The sequence below is a fragment of the Octopus sinensis genome, linkage group LG14 (assembly GCF_006345805.1).
Source record: "Octopus sinensis linkage group LG14, ASM634580v1, whole genome shotgun sequence".
Lineage (NCBI taxonomy): Eukaryota > Metazoa > Mollusca > Cephalopoda > Octopoda > Octopodidae > Octopus > Octopus sinensis.
In genome coordinates this window covers 32576960-32595396 of record NC_043010.1, presented here as the reverse complement: position 1 = coordinate 32595396, position 18437 = coordinate 32576960, and the positions used below count along the sequence as shown (strand labels likewise).

At 36.3% G+C, this 18437-nt stretch overlaps 1 protein-coding gene across 1 annotated transcript in view; it reads right to left on the bottom strand.

Annotated features, from left to right (window-relative positions):
• LOC115219083 (VPS10 domain-containing receptor SorCS3-like) overlaps positions 1–18437 on the bottom strand; it is a 722157-nt gene that overhangs the window by 46808 nt on the left and 656912 nt on the right. The window contains exon 18 of the mRNA XM_029789149.2: positions 2398–2584. Coding sequence (XP_029645009.1) covers positions 2398–2584 — 187 coding nt within the window. The remainder of the gene's footprint in view (positions 1–2397; positions 2585–18437) is intronic.

Sequence of the window (18437 nt, the reverse complement as noted above, 5' to 3'; positions counted from 1 at the left end):
TAAGTTAGTGATATCATTTATTAATGATTTATTAATTATCATTCATTAATGATTTCATTAGAGAGAATTTAAACTTAGAGAAAATAATCAGAAGGATATTTCAGGCCACCTGTGCACAAACTGCTGTATTGATATAGGGATTTATTTAGTGAGGAGGAGTGCAATGATTACATAATTGATAATTGCATTGCTGCTTTTGCTAGCTATGTGGTCCTTACAAAACCTTTAAATGAAAAAGCTGAAGGCATCTCTTGGAATTAAATTCCTGTAGTGCTTTCTCTCTTTAAAAACTATGTATGTATGTATGTGTGTATGTGTGTGTGTGTGTGTGGTGTGTGTGTGTGTGTGTGTGTGTGTGTGTGTGTGTGTGTGTGTGTATAGCTTACACTGGATACATCTTATGGAGTTTCTACCTACACCTTTTCTGCAGATCGAGCAGGGCCATCTACCTGAATAGATTTGTGATTTGTCTGCCTTCCTACTTACTAAGACTTTGGTTTTTGCTAGAATGACGCTAATGCCCTTCAATTCTAGACCTTCCTTCCACACCTGAAACTTCTCTAGTTCTGGTAGTGACTCAGCTATTAGAGCAAGGTCATCAGCATAGAGGAGCTCCCAGGGGCATCTTGTCTTGAATGCCTCTGTTATTGCCTGGAGGACTATGATAAGAGGGGGCTAAGGACTGATCCTTGATGGACCCACTCCTACCTGGAATTCTTCACTATACTCATAGCCAACCCTCACCTTACTGACAGCATCCCTGTACATGGCTTGTACAGCTTTCACTAACCACTCATCTATCTCCAGTTTCCACATTGAACACTAGATAAGGAACTGTGGTAACCTGTCAAAGGCTTTTTCCATGTCAAAGGCTTTCCCCTGCAGCTGTCTTATCAGAAATATAGCATCAGTGGTGCTTCTTCCTGGCACAAACCCAAACTGCATCTCATCTAAACTAATTCTCTCTCTAATTAGTTGAGCTATGACCCTCTCCATGACTCTCATCGTCTGATCCAACAATTTAATACCTCTGTAATTATTCCTATCTAACGTGTTACCTTTACCTTTGTAGCAGTTGACTATGGTGCTACTACACCAGTCATTGGGTATGACTCCTTCATGTATCACCTGGTTGACTATATGGGTGACTAGACTATAGCCTACACCACCAGATATTTTAAGCATATCTGCAGTGATTCCTGATGGGCTGAGGGCTTTCCCTGTCTTCATACCCTTAATTGCTTTATCTACCAAGCTGCCGTCAATTTAGATAGCTGGTTCCTATGTTGGATTGACATTTGGCAGACACTCTTTCTCCCATTCACTCTCTTCATTTAGCAACCTTTCATAGTGGATTCTCCAAGTCTTTCTCTTTATAGCCTCATTAACTACAAGTGAGCCATCATCCATGCAGATACATTTCTCTCCTATGACATCATGATTCTCTTTGCAACACAAAACACTTCAAGTCTTTGGTTTGCATAATGCAGAACATTGGCAATTTTTTTCTTACCTGCTTACCCTCTGGCTAAGTAAACCTGTCTCCTAGCTTCCCTTCTGGCGATCTGATACAGTTCCCTGCTACCACCACTCTTCCAGTCCTTCCATGCCTGTTTCTTTTCCCTAATGGCCCTGTCAACTACATATTTCCACCACCATGTTACCTTAGGTTGAGATGGAATTTTACACCATCTACATATCTGGTCAGTAGCCCTCAACAGGTTGTTCCGTAGGAACCTCCAGTTGTCTTCCATATTATACAATAATTTCATTATCATATATTATTATATGATGCTATATCCTCCTCTTTTTGTCAAAAGCTTCAAGTAATACATCTCTAAATCTCTGTCTATTCACAGGATTCTTAAGCCTCCAGACCCACCTTTTCCATGCTGGTCATCTTCTGGGCAGCCATTTAGCCCTGATCCTGAAGTCACTAACTACTAACCTATGTTGTGGGGTGCGTTCTTCATCTGGGAAGGTTTTGGCATTTATAAGTAGCCATCTTTCCTATTTCCTGGTGAGAATGTAGTCAATCTGACTAGTGTGTCCACCAGACTGGTAGGTGAACAGGTGACTGGCAGGTTTCTTTCAGTTTCTATCTACCAAATCCACGCACAAAACTTTTGTTAGGTCAGGTTTATAGTAGAAGACAGCTGTCCTAAGTGCCATGCAGTGAAAGTGAACCTGAAAGGATGTGGGTGGGAAGCAAACTTCTAAACCACACAACCGTGCCTGCATCTCTAGCTATACTATATTCACCACTACAAAATTCATTATTATCATTTCCCCAATCGTGTATGTATAAGCAATGGTATACATCCAGCAATGTGTTTCTGTACAAGTGTGTGTGTGTGTGTGTGTGTGTGCATGTCAAAATAATAGTATGAAGCAAACCTTCGGCATGCACCAAACACCTGGTCGTCGCAGACCCATTAGCATTTTCAGCTTTCACTGATATAGTGTAGCTGCCATGGCTGAAGTATCTATGGCTCATCTCTCTGTTCAAGATATCTGGGCCATGGAAGTACTGGATGGTGCCATCTCCAAAATCTATAGTGTAATTTGTTGACAGCACAGACCCCTGTAGAAAGAAAAATGGTTAAATAATTAAGATACAAACAGTTGTGAGATTTAGAAAGGAGTTAAAAAGAACATCAATAAGTGTTGTAATTTGTCTTTTATGAGTTTACTGTTTCTGTTGTTAAGGTAGTTATATCTCACTACCTTAACATCCTACCTTCTGTTTAAGATCTCTTTTTCCCTCAACATCCTTCCACTACAAAGTCTCTCTCCCTTCAACATTATTCATTCCTGAATGAAAGTTTTTACTACTGCTATATGAGAATCTCTCCCTTCTTCAACATACACTTCTACAATATTAGACTTTTCCCCAGGACCTCCAGGTGAAACTGAAAGGGGCGACACATGACAACTTTTGATCCCTGAGAGGTGGAGCCCTCTTAGAAGCAATTGAGGAAGAGGTCAAGTTTGGTCAGACAAAGAAGTGTGGAGGTGTCAGGTTGAGGGTCAGGCTGAAGGTCTAGAGAGTATCATCCAAAAGGATGTGGCCATTCTGGCTTTTCCACTGTTGGTGCCATGTGAAAAGCTCTCAGTCTGATCTGTAAACTGTCCAACCCATGCCAGCATGAAAAACAGATATTAAATGATGATGATGATGATGATGATGATGATGATGATATTGCTTTAATGATGATATTGCTTTAATGTAACTAGAAATAGTTGATAGTTTCCGTTACCTAGGTGATCAAGTCAGTAGCGGGGGTGGGCGTGCCGAAAGTGTAACTGCTAGAGTAAGAATAGCCTGGGCAAAGTTCAGAGAGCTCTTACCTCTGCTGGTGACAAAAGGCCTCTCGCTCAGAGTAAAAGGCAGACTGTATGATGCATGTGTACGAACAGCCATGCTACATGGCAGTGAAACATGGGCCGTGATTGCTGAGGATATACGTAAGCTCGCAAGAAATGAAGCCAGTATGCTCCGATGGATGTGTAATGTCAGTGTTCATACCCGACAGAGTGTAAGTGCCTTGAGAGACAAGTTGGACCTAAGAAGCATCAGATGTGGTGTGCAAGAGAGACGTCTACGCTGGTATGGACATGTGGTAAGAATGGATGAAGATAGTTGTGTGAAAAAGTGCCACACCCTAGCGGTTGGGGGAACCTGTGGAAGAGGTAGACCCAGGAAAACCTGGGACGAGGTGGTGAAACACGACCTTCGCTCTTTAGGTCTCACCGAGGAAATGACCAGAGACTGAGACCATTGGCAGTATGCTGTGCATGAGAAGACCCGGCAGGACAAGTGAGGTCACAACCCGTGGCCCCTACCTGGGACGTAGTCAGTCCACCGGTGCATACCTTCCTTCTTGGGACACATAACTCTACTTGTGAAGACCTGTTGAGGCAAGTGAAAATCAAAGAATCAAATCGAAATCGAAATCAATCAACATCAATGGAATTTTTAGTTTGTGGTACCAGTGCCGGTGGGACATAAGAGAACCATCTGAACATGGCCGTAGCCAGCACCGCATCGACTGGCCTCTGTGCTGGTGGCACATAACAAACACCATCCGATCGTGGCTGTGCCAGCCTCGCCTGGCCTCCATGCCGGTGGCACGTAAAAAACACCATCCGAGCGTGGCCGTTCGCCAGCCTCGTCTGGCACCTGTGTTGGTGGCACATAAAAAGCACCCACTACACTCACGGAGTGGTTAGCGTTAGGAAGGGCATCCAGCTGTAGAAACACCGCCAGATCTGACTGGCCTGGTGCAGCCTTCAGGCTTCCCAGACCCCAGTTGAACCGTCCAACCCATGCTAGTATGGAAAGTGGACGTTAAACGATGATGATGATGATGATGATGATGTTTCAGAGCGCATTTCTTTTCAGGTCTATGAACTACAGCTTGACAACAGCTGTTAATTTGTTTACATCCCTGTAACTTAGTGATGTAGTGTGGTAGAGATGAAGGACAATATGGTGTACTGGTGTAATGTGGAGAGCTCAATGGTGTATTATGGTGGTGAGGGTGGGAGTTTAATGTGGTAGTAAGGGCAGTGGTATAATGGCATAATGGCAGTAGTGTGATGATAGCTAGTATACGTTGTGTTGAGTTAGTTCCCCCTACAACACTAGGTCGTATATCCTATTACTACTGAGGCACTTATATTAGTGTTGATGGTAATGATGATGATGATGATAATATCTTTGATGGAAACAAATGTTTTGATGAATCAGTATGGGAGACTATACTGCTGCAGGATCTATAAAACAGACATATCCCTCACCCACTGAATTTTAGACTATCTTTAAAATGAAGAACTGTATGTTTTAATTGCAAATGCTAGAATATATATATATATCAGATGCTGAAGTTGAAACTGGATTAAAATTTTGGCTATAATCAACATTCCTAAGCTTATTGGGGTTCAGTTTTCAATCAGTTCAATATATTCATTTCAGCTCCCATATCATAGTTAATTACAATATATAAATAGAGAAAGGGGAGACCATTTATAGTCAAGGATTGATGGCACAAACTATAGTTTGTGGCAGGGCATCAACAACACCACATCAATCTTATATCTGAAATAGCAAAACAACAAAAACTAAATGTCAGTAATAATAACAAAGACATTTTTTAAATGGGGATTTACAAAGAAGCGGTTTGCAATACAAGTGTTATAATCCATTTAAGAATGTTGCATGAATAAGATAATAATAAATTAATACAAGGATTGGTGTCTATTCCTCTGGATTTTGTTAACTGCTTCCATATCAAAGGAATGTTTCACTAATGTTGAGATCACAACAGCAGCAGCAACATCAGCGGCAGTAGCAGCAGGTTTATATGTTTGTGCAAAGTGTAAAGTATCAAAAGTCTATGTGTAAGAGGTGTGATGCTGATAGTTACTATGGTGGTAGTTATCAATGTAATTCTAGATTTATCAATAAATCTATAGTTATCAATATTTATCTGCTGTCTTCAATTCCCAGATGTTGTTGTCAAGTTGTTTCAGTCTGTGATAATAAAGCAATTCAAGAACAATAACAACAACAAAGTGTATGTGATAGAAGAGTTGTGATATTGTTAGATAGTGAAATCACTAGAGATTTCCAGCATGTTCTAAATCTAGTTGGTAGGCTGTGAATTGAAAAGTGTGTTGAAGAATCAATCAGTTAGCTATGCATTGAAGAAATTGGAAACTTGATGGAGGTGTAACAAACTACAATAACAACAGCAACATGTAAGTGTAATGAATGGTTGATATTACATGTCTGAGGAGAATTTGTCATGAACAAGTGACACTGGAGGATATTAATGCTAGATGTAGACCAATGAACATTAATATGCAAGCAGAAATAATGTTCTCTCGAAATATTGCAACCATACTGTCTCTTTTAGCAGTTCTGTTTCCATTTTGTAGGATTACAGACAGAGCCACATTTGACAGTAAAGTAACAGTAATTGAACGAATTGTGGGAGGTGGGGTACAGGCAGTTCTATGTGGTCATTATAACTGCTTGAAATAGCAGTCAAAAGTTCCTTTCAATTATACCGTGTTTAAATAAAGATACAGTCATTAGACAATGTAGTCTTTGATATAAAAAAAGAAAAGATGATCAGAGCTGAGTGGCATTTTGCCCATCTGTATGATCCAAGTTCAAATTCTGCCAATGCTGACTTTGCCTTTCATCCTTTCTGGGCTGATAAATTAAGTACCAGTCAAATATTGGTGTTGATGTAATTGACTAGCCACTTCCTGCAAAATTTCAGATCTTTTGCCAGTTGTAAAAAGGATTATTATTATTACTGCTATGAAGATGGTGAGCTGACAAAATGCTTAGCAGTATTAGTTGTAGTAATAAAGGGGAAAGCTGGCAAACTCAGTAGCATGCTGGGCAAAATGGTTAGTAGAATTTCGTTCATCTTTACATTCTGAGTTTAAATTTGGGGTTGATAGAATAAATACCAGTTGAACACTGGGGTCGATGTAATCAACTTACTCCATCCCCTGAAATTGTTGGCACTGTGTCAAAATTTGAAATAAAATTATTATTATTAGTGGTTGGGATGTTGCACTCACAATTGTGAGATTGTGATTTCAAATTCTAGACTGGGTGGAGCATTTTGTTCTTGAGCAAAATACTTTATCTCACACTACTCTGCGATCACTTTGACACCTGACATGTGATACACAATGTACCTGTTCAGACAATGCTTATTTGATGGAAAGAATGAATTAATGTGCAATGCAAGCATTTGATCATTATTGCTCATACATTGTCTTTGATGGGAGAGTCCATTATCATTATTATTATTATCATTATCAATAAGGCAGTGAGCTTGGCAGAATCGTTAGCATGCTGGATGAAATGCTTAGCAGGATTTCACCTGTTATGATGTTCTGAGTTCAAATTCTGATATGGTCAACTTTGCCTTTCATCCTTTCAGGGTCGATAAATTAATCAGTTTAACCCCTTCCCCAAAACTGCTGGCCTTATGCCAAAATTTGAAACCATTATCATTATTATTATTGAGTGAGAGAACAGTGTATGCCATCAAAGTGACACTGGGGTAAAATAAATGAAACCCAGCATACCTATTATGACTACCTGTCTGATAAGGGTACACCAGGTACATGCATCACAACCATATGTGCGTGACATGGTGATCTCATATCAAGATAAACAGTGCATGACTTTGAAGGTGGATCCCAGTTACAATTTTCTTTGGATCAAGTAGCCCATCCCACTCAAAAGGTCCCTGAATAAGGGTTACCCATGTTTCCAGAAGTGAATTATTCAAATACCAAAGAATTCTTCACAACACATAACTATGATACTCCCCCAATACTTCTGCTTGTGACTACAGCAAATATTCTGCTCAATACCATTGATTTGCTTGTCCAGGCACTGGCTCTCATGGCTTCTGATCTTAACTGTCTGGAAGTATTATCATGTACATGTTTTGTCCTAGTATAAAAATTATTGTTATTATTATTATTATTATTATTATTATTATTATTATTATTATTATTATCATCATTATTATTATTTGTAGCTGTGGTGGCAGCAGCAGCAGTAGCAGCAGTAGTAGTAGTAGGAGAGCAACAGCAATAGTAGTAGGAGTAATAATGATTAAAAAAATATTTTTATGGTTTATTCAGAAGATGACTCATTTACAATGATTCTGAGACTATAGGATAAGAAACAAGATCTTACTTTCTTCCGACAGGAGATTTAGGCTTACTATTTGCAACAATAGAGTGAACACCACTAAAGACTCCTACTGGACCAGGTGGTGGAGTTAAACCTGTCAATGGGAGATTAATTCTGTCACTCACAGTTCTATCAACAGAAGTCCTATGATTGATTGGATGGTAAAAGCATTCCAGACTTTTGACTATCCAAAGAAAATCTAAAACTACATTATCCAATGTTCCTTCCTGTTTTAAAGACAGTGAGTTATGATTTGAAGGAGATTAAGCTGCTATTTCTTGTAACTGAAGTGACTATGTAGAGGTTCCCACCTTGTGGTGTAGCTCCTGGTCAGTCTTGATCCAGTGGATCAATGACCAAAGGCATTCCAATCATGGCCATTTCAAAGTTATCAAGAAGAACATTATCTAATATCAAAAAATATATGAGTGACAGGGACAATATCAATACTGAGAAGTAATATTTATCCCCACTTAAATGTGGATGTTCTGTTAGAACAAACTATACTGCAGTAGATACCATAAGAGAAATTCTCATATTGGCTTTTTGGTGCAAAATGCACTCTTGTATATTTCACTAATGGGAAGATAAACCCCTACTACCTCCAGCACTGAGACCACCTGTTCATGTGGTTTCAACCTTGTTTGGTCTTGTCAATGACAGACACTCAATCACTAGAGGTAGCAGTGCTAGAACTGGTGCTGGTGTCATGATTAGCCAGTTAGCTTGTTAAAAAAAATATATATATTAGAGACAGAGGCAGTATTAATATCAAGAGGTAAAATTTATATAAATGCACTCTTGTTTATATCACTAGAGGCAGCAGCAAGCAATCTTCCTGGAGGTGATATATATAGATAAATTGGCTGTCAGACAGGTTGAATGTCCATCATTGACAAGACCAAACACAGTTGGAATCACAGGATCTGGTGGTCTCGGTGCTGGAGGTAGTGGGGATTTGTCTCCCCATTAGCAATATAAACAAAAGTGCATTTTGCACCAAAAGCCAACATGAGAACGTCTCTCATGGTAACTACTGCAGTATGCTTCGTTCTAATAGAACAACCATGTTTGTGGGGATAAATATTATCTAATGTGTCTTTGATTTATAAGACAGAAGGTTGTGATTTGAGGGAAATTTGGCAGTCATGTCAAGTAGGTTACATGGCCACAAAGAGACTCCCTCACTAATTGTCAGTGTTGCATTGTATTTCTGGGACTACATTATTTAATGTGTTCATTATTTCTATAGATCATGGTGTATGATTTAAGGGTGATTTGGCTGCCTTTTCTAACAGGTTTGTGACCTCAGAGACTTCATTGTTGATTCAAGTATCAGCAGTTGCATGGGGTGAATGGTGGCTACCTGGTAGCTGTCATATCCATAAAAGCCGTTGCTGTCTCACATAAGTTAAGTATAACATAAAACAATTAACAAAAGCATTTTTGGTGTCTATGAAGTCCCAACAGACATTGACATCTTTTTACCCTCCCAGCTCTTTATCCAGTAGAAACTTTAGGTGTTGCAGCTGGAGGGAGAGGAGAATGTACCAACATGAGGATGAGTCCCATTTCAGTAGAGCAGACTAGAGCAATGGGCAATGAAGTGTCTTGCATAAAAACAACACACTGATCAAGTTATAAATTGAACTAATGATCTCAACATCCTAACCAACACACCACTATAAAATGGGGGTAGATGAAGGTTACCCAGTAGATATGATACTTTAATAATATTATCTACAGCTCAGCCATACAAAATTTGTACAAAACATTTTCCCCAGATACAAACTTCATTTCTATTTTTGTATTATTTTGTGTGCTTTTCTTGTAAAATATTTGTCAATGTCTTCTTCCAATGTTATTCCAATTGAATTGTAAATCTCATAAACATGTACTTCATGGTTTATTACGAGAATAAACTTCAAATCTAAATAGCAAGTAGAAATAATTGAAAAAAAAATTAAAATTATGACAAGATCATAGATTTTTTTGCTCTTCTATGTGTGTGCATGCACATGTGTGTGCATGCACATGTGTGTGTGTGTGTGTGCGTGTGTGTGTGTGCATGTGTGTGCATGTGTGACTGTATACATATGAATGTACTTGCATGTCTATAGTCAATGCTTAAATTTTAAAAATATATTAAAATGGAAACCAACAAAATGAAAATTTAGGAAAAATTAGCAAACAGGAAATGTGGCCACACAAGTACCCACACAAACACTGTATGTGAACATACACACTATATATTTAAAATATACCAAAATACCAAATTTGCTAGAATATGACCTATATCATCAAAATAATCTGACCAGGACTTCATATGGAATTGGTTCCAACAACAATTTCATCTTTGGCACACTTCTTTCTGAGCCAAACCTTTATTCTCTAGAAAAACGTCACCGCCGTGGTGATCTCATTCTCACCCACAGCATCATAAGCGGAAAGTGTAACCTCTTGAAAGAGCTGTTCTTCACTCCTGCTCCAGTGCGTCGGCTGCGGGGTCATTCCGAAAAGCTCTACCTGCGACGATTTCATCTCAATTGAAGGAGAGGAGCTTTCTCCGTCCGGGTTGCGGATCCGTGGAACAAGCTGCCAGACGAGATGGTGAAGATGCCGACGACCGCTTTGTTAAAAGCCTCCCTTGACCTCAAGTGGCCTGAACTCTTTACATGAACACCACCCTGTACTTAACTCCATGTCCCCCTACATGGCCTTGCTATTTGCTTTTGAGCCAAATTAACTAACTAACTAACTAACTAAACCTTTACTATATATTCAGTGCACTTTAGCCACAGACAACAGATGGCAGATAGGAGACATCAAACCAGACACAGAAGACAGCAGTAGAACAGCAGCTGAGTAGGCACTGTGATAAGACAAAACCAATGGATGAAGAGGGACACCAACACACAATGACCAGCTAACATTTTAACATCTACTACTATACACAAACACACACACACACACACACCACACACACACACACACACACATATATATATATATATATTATATATATATATATATATATATATATACGATGGGCTTCTTTCAGTTTCTGTCTATCGAATCCACTCACAAGACTTTGGTTGGCCTGAGGCTATAGTAAAAGACACTTGCCTAAGATGTCATGCAGTGAGACTGAATGCAGAACCATGTGGTTGGTAAGCAAGCAACTTACCACACAGCCACTCCTGCACCTATATACATGCATGCATGCATGCATACATACATACATACATACATACATACATACATACATACATACATACATAGAAACATATGTACATATATATTCAAAACAAGAGGTTTCACATGAATAATGGTATGAAAACTTCATATGAATAAAAGGAGGAAAATATTTACATTTTTATTAAAATATGCAACAGGTTTCAATTGTTTAAGATGATTTAAAAAGAAAAGAAAAAGGTAAATCTGAAATGAATTAAATTAATTTTCTATGATAGAAATTTCGAAAGTTCTGATGTTTTTCCTACAAATACTGATCACTTCTTAATCACTGAGGAGAGAAAAGATTATTACTACTAAATAATTACTACTAAAACTATTACTACCACTACAGCTACTACTGCTTTTGCTATCACTACAGTTGCTACAATGACTAGTCCCATTTTTGAAAATGAAGTAGAACAAACCACTTACCCGACATCTTTGGTTTACCACTTCCTTTACTATCACTACAACTTTGCTTCTACTAGTGAGACTGGTACCTCCACTATTACTACGACCACTACCATTACTATTGCCACCACCACTATCATCACCATACGACCTCTCTCACCACTTCATAATAATATTGTTGGTAAGGCACAAGAAACCACCACTGCTAAAACTGTTACTGCTACTGTTATCACCCAGCAACAATTAGGAGACCAACAATCCCTAAACTGTGAATATGTGAATTTTTCCAGAACACCCTGTGGACTTTCAAAACTTCTATCTTGAAATTTTAATTTCATTCAATACATTTAATTTGATCTAGTAGTATTTTAAATTCTTTTCATTTCTCTATGCTTTCATTCCATAAAATGAAGCAATAATCAAATTATCTTTTCCAGTTTTTTTGTATATATTGGCAGAATGTGTTCCAATAGTTTCGTAGTGATTTTGGTACATTATACCCTATTGTGATCTCAGATTTTTGTAAATAATAGTTATCATTAAATATAAAATAGTTGTTCTGCAGAATGAATTTTAGTAATGCAATAATTAACACCTTTTCTATCATCATGAGGAATATTTGTATAAAGATTCACTGCATAAAAAAATACAGAATTTTTACATTAACTGTTTCCAGAAGGTGATTTAGCATAATCTAAGCCACCTCATATAAACTTATGTGTTTGAGGAATAGTTTGACTAGATTGTCTAAAAAGTTACTCAGATGGTGTATTTCATACATTGAACCAGCAATTACTGTTCTTGATTTCAGATCATTTGGTGTGAAAACATTGATGCTTGTGGTTTCTTTGCATGCTTCACTTATTTTTTTGGCTTTTGTATACTATACAAAAGGTTGGATTTACATTTGATGTCAGTAATAGATTATTATTCTTTGTCAGTTTATCCTTTTAGATAAAAGCTCATTATTTTCTATTGGTTGTAATTTTGAACTTTTCCATTGTATGTTATCTTTTAACACAGGTAACACAAGATGTTTGTGATATTCTGTATCTAATCATGATGATTGCACTTACTTCGTATAATTGTTAATTCATTATCATTTTTTTTTCATTTATATATGTGTTTGTGTGGAGTCACAGAAATCATCAAGGATTTTGTTTTTATATTTGGGTGAAATATAAATAAATAACAATGAATTATTTCATACAATTGGTTCATCATAAGTGTTCTTATTGTGTAGTGCTTTTGCAGGTAACAGTTTTCTACAAAATTCTGTAATCATTAACTTCATCATCCTTATACTCATTTAATGTCCTTGTTCCATGCTGGCATGGGTTGGACAGTTTGACAAGATCTGCATTTTTTTATGCAGTGAATATTTATACAAATATTCCTCATGATGATAGAAAAGATGTTAATATATATATATATATATATATATATATATATATATATATATATATGGTAATTTCAATGGATTGTCAACCCTGGTATTCACCCTATTAAGCTCATCCAATGAAATAAAAAGATTTGCTCACTCTATTCTCTTGGGTTATTATTATGTATGTATGTATGTATGTATGTATGTATGTATGTATGTATGTATGTATGTATGTATGTATGTATGTATGTATGTATGTATGCATGCCTGTATGTATGTCTACTTTGTTATTATTCTGAAGGAATCTCCAAAAAAGTGAATTTTGTTTGGCTAATTTTTTTTTAATGTTGGAACCCCACATGGCTTTTGATTAAATATGTTATCCCTTCTCTGTTTTCCTCATGCATCATGTAGTTTGGGAATCTGTTTGAAAATAATATTTTGTGGTTACAGATGATGTCTCCCAATTTTTTCCTGATTTGATATGCAGCACATGGCATATAGTTTAGTACGGAGAATATATTGACTTTCAAAACAGCTAACATGAAAGATTAATTTAATTCAGTTCATTTATCCCTTTTTATTTACATGAATATATTGTTTTAACTATATAATTGCATCTTTTGATAAAAATGTAAACACTTTACCCAATATTTTTATTTTAAAGTCCTCAAAGCATTTCCATCTAATGGTTTTAATGTGTGTGTAAACTAGAGAGGGAGAAAAAGAGAGAGAGATTGTTTTCCTACATGTTATTTTCCTGTTTAAAAATTCTGCATATTTCTTCCCTCTCATTCAATTCCTTTCTCTCTCACCCTTTATTTATGTATATGTGTGTCTGCATATACAGTTTATTTCCTCATTTTTCCCCCCAGATACATATTTCATCTTGTTCTCATGACTGAATAGCCATATTGACATTAAAGAGAATAGCTTTTGTAAGGATTTTCTTGCAGTATTTTAAGTTTTGTTCTTGATGCAATGGTGTCGCCTTTAATGTTGTTTAAATACGGTATAGATCCAACATCGCACCAACATCCAGCAGACACTCTGTTACCAGAATCAATATGACAACCCTTGGGGGAACTAAGAAAAGAGCAGGACAAAATCTCGTAATGTACTTGAGAAAGTAGAAATGATAGATACAGTACAAAAACAAACAATACTAATTTATGTGCAAGTCTTGAAAATTCAAAATATGCACATACACATATGTGTGTAAATAAAAAGAAATATACATATATATTTACACCAATGTATTATATGTATGTGTGTGAATATATATACATATACATATATGCATGTGCATACACACACATGTATACACATACACATATGTATATACATATACACACATACATAAATACACACAAATTTATACACATATTTATACACATGCATATGTATATACATATGTATGTACATATATAGAAAGAGAGAGAGAAAGAGAAAGAGAGAGAGAGAGAAAGAGAAAGAGAGAAAGAGAAAGAGAGAGAGGTGGTGGGGTGCTAAGTTGTCTGTTACTTTTGAAGAAAGCACTCAAGTTTGATTCTGTAATAATCTACAGACAGTCTCACTGACTTTCTGGAAAGAATTGTGGCAACAACTGAAGAATGGAATAGAATGGCCATAAGACAAGTCAATAAGATACTCTACTTGACCAAACAATATATAAAAGAAAGAGCTTTGACTTAAATTCTGACATTCTATTGAAACAAAGATAAGAATGGTGAGAAATATGAAAAGATTTCAGAAAACAGGCAGCATGGGACATCATATCTGTGAAGAATGAGAGGAGTGTCACGTGTGATGGAGATTCCTTCTGTATTCAGAAATTCCTTGGAAAGTTCAATAGGAAAAATGTTCAACTGACAAAGAAGTGTTCAAAGTCTTTACTGCAGAAGACAAGCTGTGATAAAGAGATCTTACTGAGAAATGATCACAAAGGATATTTATCTAATTAATTAATTAACTTTGGAAGATATTTAATTTGCTGTGCAGTAAGATATGGGATTAATATAAGTTAATCTGCAAACAGTGAAAATGTTATATCACAAGTGTATTATTATTATCGTATATACTTACTTAGTGGCAGTATTAATCATTTTAAAAACAAGCCATCTGAGACTACTTCTGGTTCCACGATACATGTAGAAAGGCCTGTCATTTTAAAGTATTTTTATTTAAATTAAAAGTCTCCCATTAGAATTTTATGCAAGAATCCTTTTAATTTCCAAACAGCAGATAAATAATGAAAAAATGGTAGTTATTTTACAAAATTCTTCCAAATTTTTTATCATTTTCACAATTAATTAAAATGTACATGCTGCTGTGTTTTTCTTCAGGAAAATGGTTGTGGAATAGTTGAGACATTTTATTGTATGTCATTACCGATTCAAACAATTATTCTTCAGATGATTTTGATGTACAATAGTATATTTAGGTAGACGATATCTATCTACTTGGAGTGGTATTTGTTAGCATGTTAGGATCTTTGGTAAAACACATAAAAATAATGATAGCAACATCAGACATCACAAACTTCACTGAATGTTGATGACTATTTCTAGTTGGGATTCGAAGCTGGAGACTTGATGAGATCTGGAACTTCGGTATCAAACAAGGTGGATATTGATCACTATTGGTAGCTTCTGTATTAGCAGCATCAACCAAATCAATATTAGATAGAGAGAATGGAATCAGCCTTTGAGTGTTGCAGTGTATTTCTCAAATGACATCTGCTAAACAGTAGAGAAATGAGTACACCACATGTTCTCAACAATGAAAATAATACCATTTTTGTAGTAACTCCTGACTAGATACTTTGTGCATGTAGCCGTTTCATGGGGACCAAGGATATCTAAACTAATTGGGAAAAACATTCAAGAAGGTTAAGTGCGGAACATATATTCTGCAATCTAGAGAATATCAATAATATTGATAGAAAGATTAGACTCATATAGAAACATCAAGAAGATAGCTACTAAATTCATGAACAATAAAATAAATAAAAAATCTCTTCAAACATCCATATTGTGGTGGAAGATGATTGTACCATAATAGTGTGGAAGATATCCTCTGCATCATCAGTGGCTCAAAAAATGCCTGCAAGGTACCATCAATTCATGACATATGACATTATTGCCGAAACTATATATAATATTATTGTTATATTTTGGGATGATCATTTTTTTTTTACCTTGCCAAGTAAACACACACTCTATATATTCGTTCTTCATTTGTTTATTATTGTTCTTATTTTATCGCGTGTCCATTGTATCTGTTTTGACACACGATTTCATATCAGGAATCTTGCAAAACAAATTCATAAATGTAAATATTCATAACATTATCCGCAGGTAAGATTGTTCTAGGATCACATGGAAGACAAACTACAACCTTTAAAACAGTACTGAAATAAATACAGAATCCAGTACTTACACATCAGACCTATGGGAAGGAAAACACAAGTCTTGCACTGTTGTAAGAAGTCTCCTGCTTAGTGGATTTCTAGTCTAAAAGTATTGCAAAAGAGGCCATCTAAGGTGACAAAGAACTTACAGTTTTTGTATTCTAGATATAAATTCTCATTTCTACATATCCTCATAAATGCACTAGGCTTTGTTACAATAAATTTATGTAAAAGTCTGGATGTTACAGAGATTTTCTAAGAAAGAGCAAAGAAAGTAGACTTGCATCCTCCAGTTGATTGGGGTAAAGTGAAGATTAGTTAAACATTCCAAGATATTCCATTTATTTCTTAGAAAGAACTAGCATACTCAGTCACATATGTATTTTTTTACTTGTTTCAGTCTTTGACTGCGGCCATTGCTAGAGCACCACCTTTAGTCGAACAAATCAACCCCATGACTTATTCTCTGTAAGCCTAGTACTTATTCTATCAGTTTCTTTTGTCGAACCACTAAGTTATGGGGGATGTAAACACACCAATATCGGTTGTTAAGTGATGGTGAGGAGACAAACACAGACACACAAATATACACATGCATATATATATATATATATATATGAAGGTCATTTTATAGATCAGAGTTCTTAGAGGCAGGACTCTATCCCCCCTCCCCACCAGGGTAGTTGGTAGAATTCTGGAAGTTATAGGTTGGGTTGTGGATTAGAGGCTATGGAAATGTGTGTTTGTAGCATACAACATTAGAGGTGATATTGTCAAAGCAGGAGTAACTGAACTTAATATTGTGAGAGTTGAAAAATGTATAATAAGTTCTAGGGAAAGGTTTTCTGTTTTGATTAGCATCAGGAGGCTCCCAGTTATGTTGGTTAAAACTTGTAGGTTAAATGGAAGGTTAAACTAGATTATTTTTCTGTTTCTGACTCTTTATATATACTAACTGCTCAGTGAATCCACTCCTTAATGATACCTTGTTACAGTGAGAGTGGAGGGGGCAGCCTTGTTGAATATCTCTCTATCAACTTTTAGTTTATAGATTCTTCTACTTATGCCTATAACTATGTTTCTGATTGCAGCTGGTAGTGGTAGTGGTGGTGTGAGTTTCTGTGGATATACACAGTTTCCTCATTGGGTTTTCTGTAAGGGTAATATTTGTCTTCAAGTCTAAGGCTATGTCGAGGAAGTCAACCTTCATTAAATTAATAGTGACTAATAGATAAGCTGAACTCTTTGAAGAGCTTTCTCACATTCTTCCTTTATTAGACCACTATCCCTGTACAAGACAAGCTATGTGTGTGTGTGTGTGTATGCTTCCTTAAGTATCCAGGATAAATATTTCAATGAGGTCAGTGATTTCAGCCCTGTTGTAACTCACCACAGATACATTGAATTGTGGGCCACCTTCCTTCTTCACCCCGTAGGAAACATCATGAAACAAGATTGACTTTCTAGCATTCATGATGATTCTGACATTGAGGTTATTGATACTACTGAAATCAAAAGCCTTCAGGATATTGAAGGGTGGAAATCTAAGATATTGTACTAGATTAATCTACAAGCTGCTTCATTCTCAATGGTGCAGAACTAGTCGATTACTATGCTGCAGAAAGCCCAGGTTCAAACCTCATAGCCCTTCTAATATTGGAGTTGATAGTATCAAGAACACACTTATTTTGCTCTTAGAGGGTTTATCAGCTTGCACCTAGGATTAGAAAGGAAGCTCAGTTGGTGATCCTTAAGCATGAAAAAAGGGAGGGGTCATGGCTGAGTGATCCACATGATCTATATTTAGAAGAGTGGCTAGCTCTTTTACTTTGGTATTTAAACCTTGTATGTACTTGACTGATGGTACTTATGATGTAGAATAATGAACTGCATTTGGTTTTATATATCACATAGGACATTTGACATATACAGGGGTTGGACAAAATAATGGAAACACCAAGCATCATAGGATCATAATTTTGAAATATCTATGAAACCATCAAGAGCTTGTTTATTTTTATGTTTTTTGATTTATTATTAGTGTTGCTTAATATGTTTTACTAAAATTGCTGTTTCTTTTCAGATATAATCAGAAAAGAGTAATTAAAATTCATTAAAATGACAGATCTATTGGACTTTCAAAGAGGTCAAATTGTTGGTGCTTGTATGACAGGCACTAGCATAATGAAAACAAATGAAATGTTTGGTGTATCAAGAAGTACTGTCTCGAAAATAATGACAACCTTTGAGAAAGA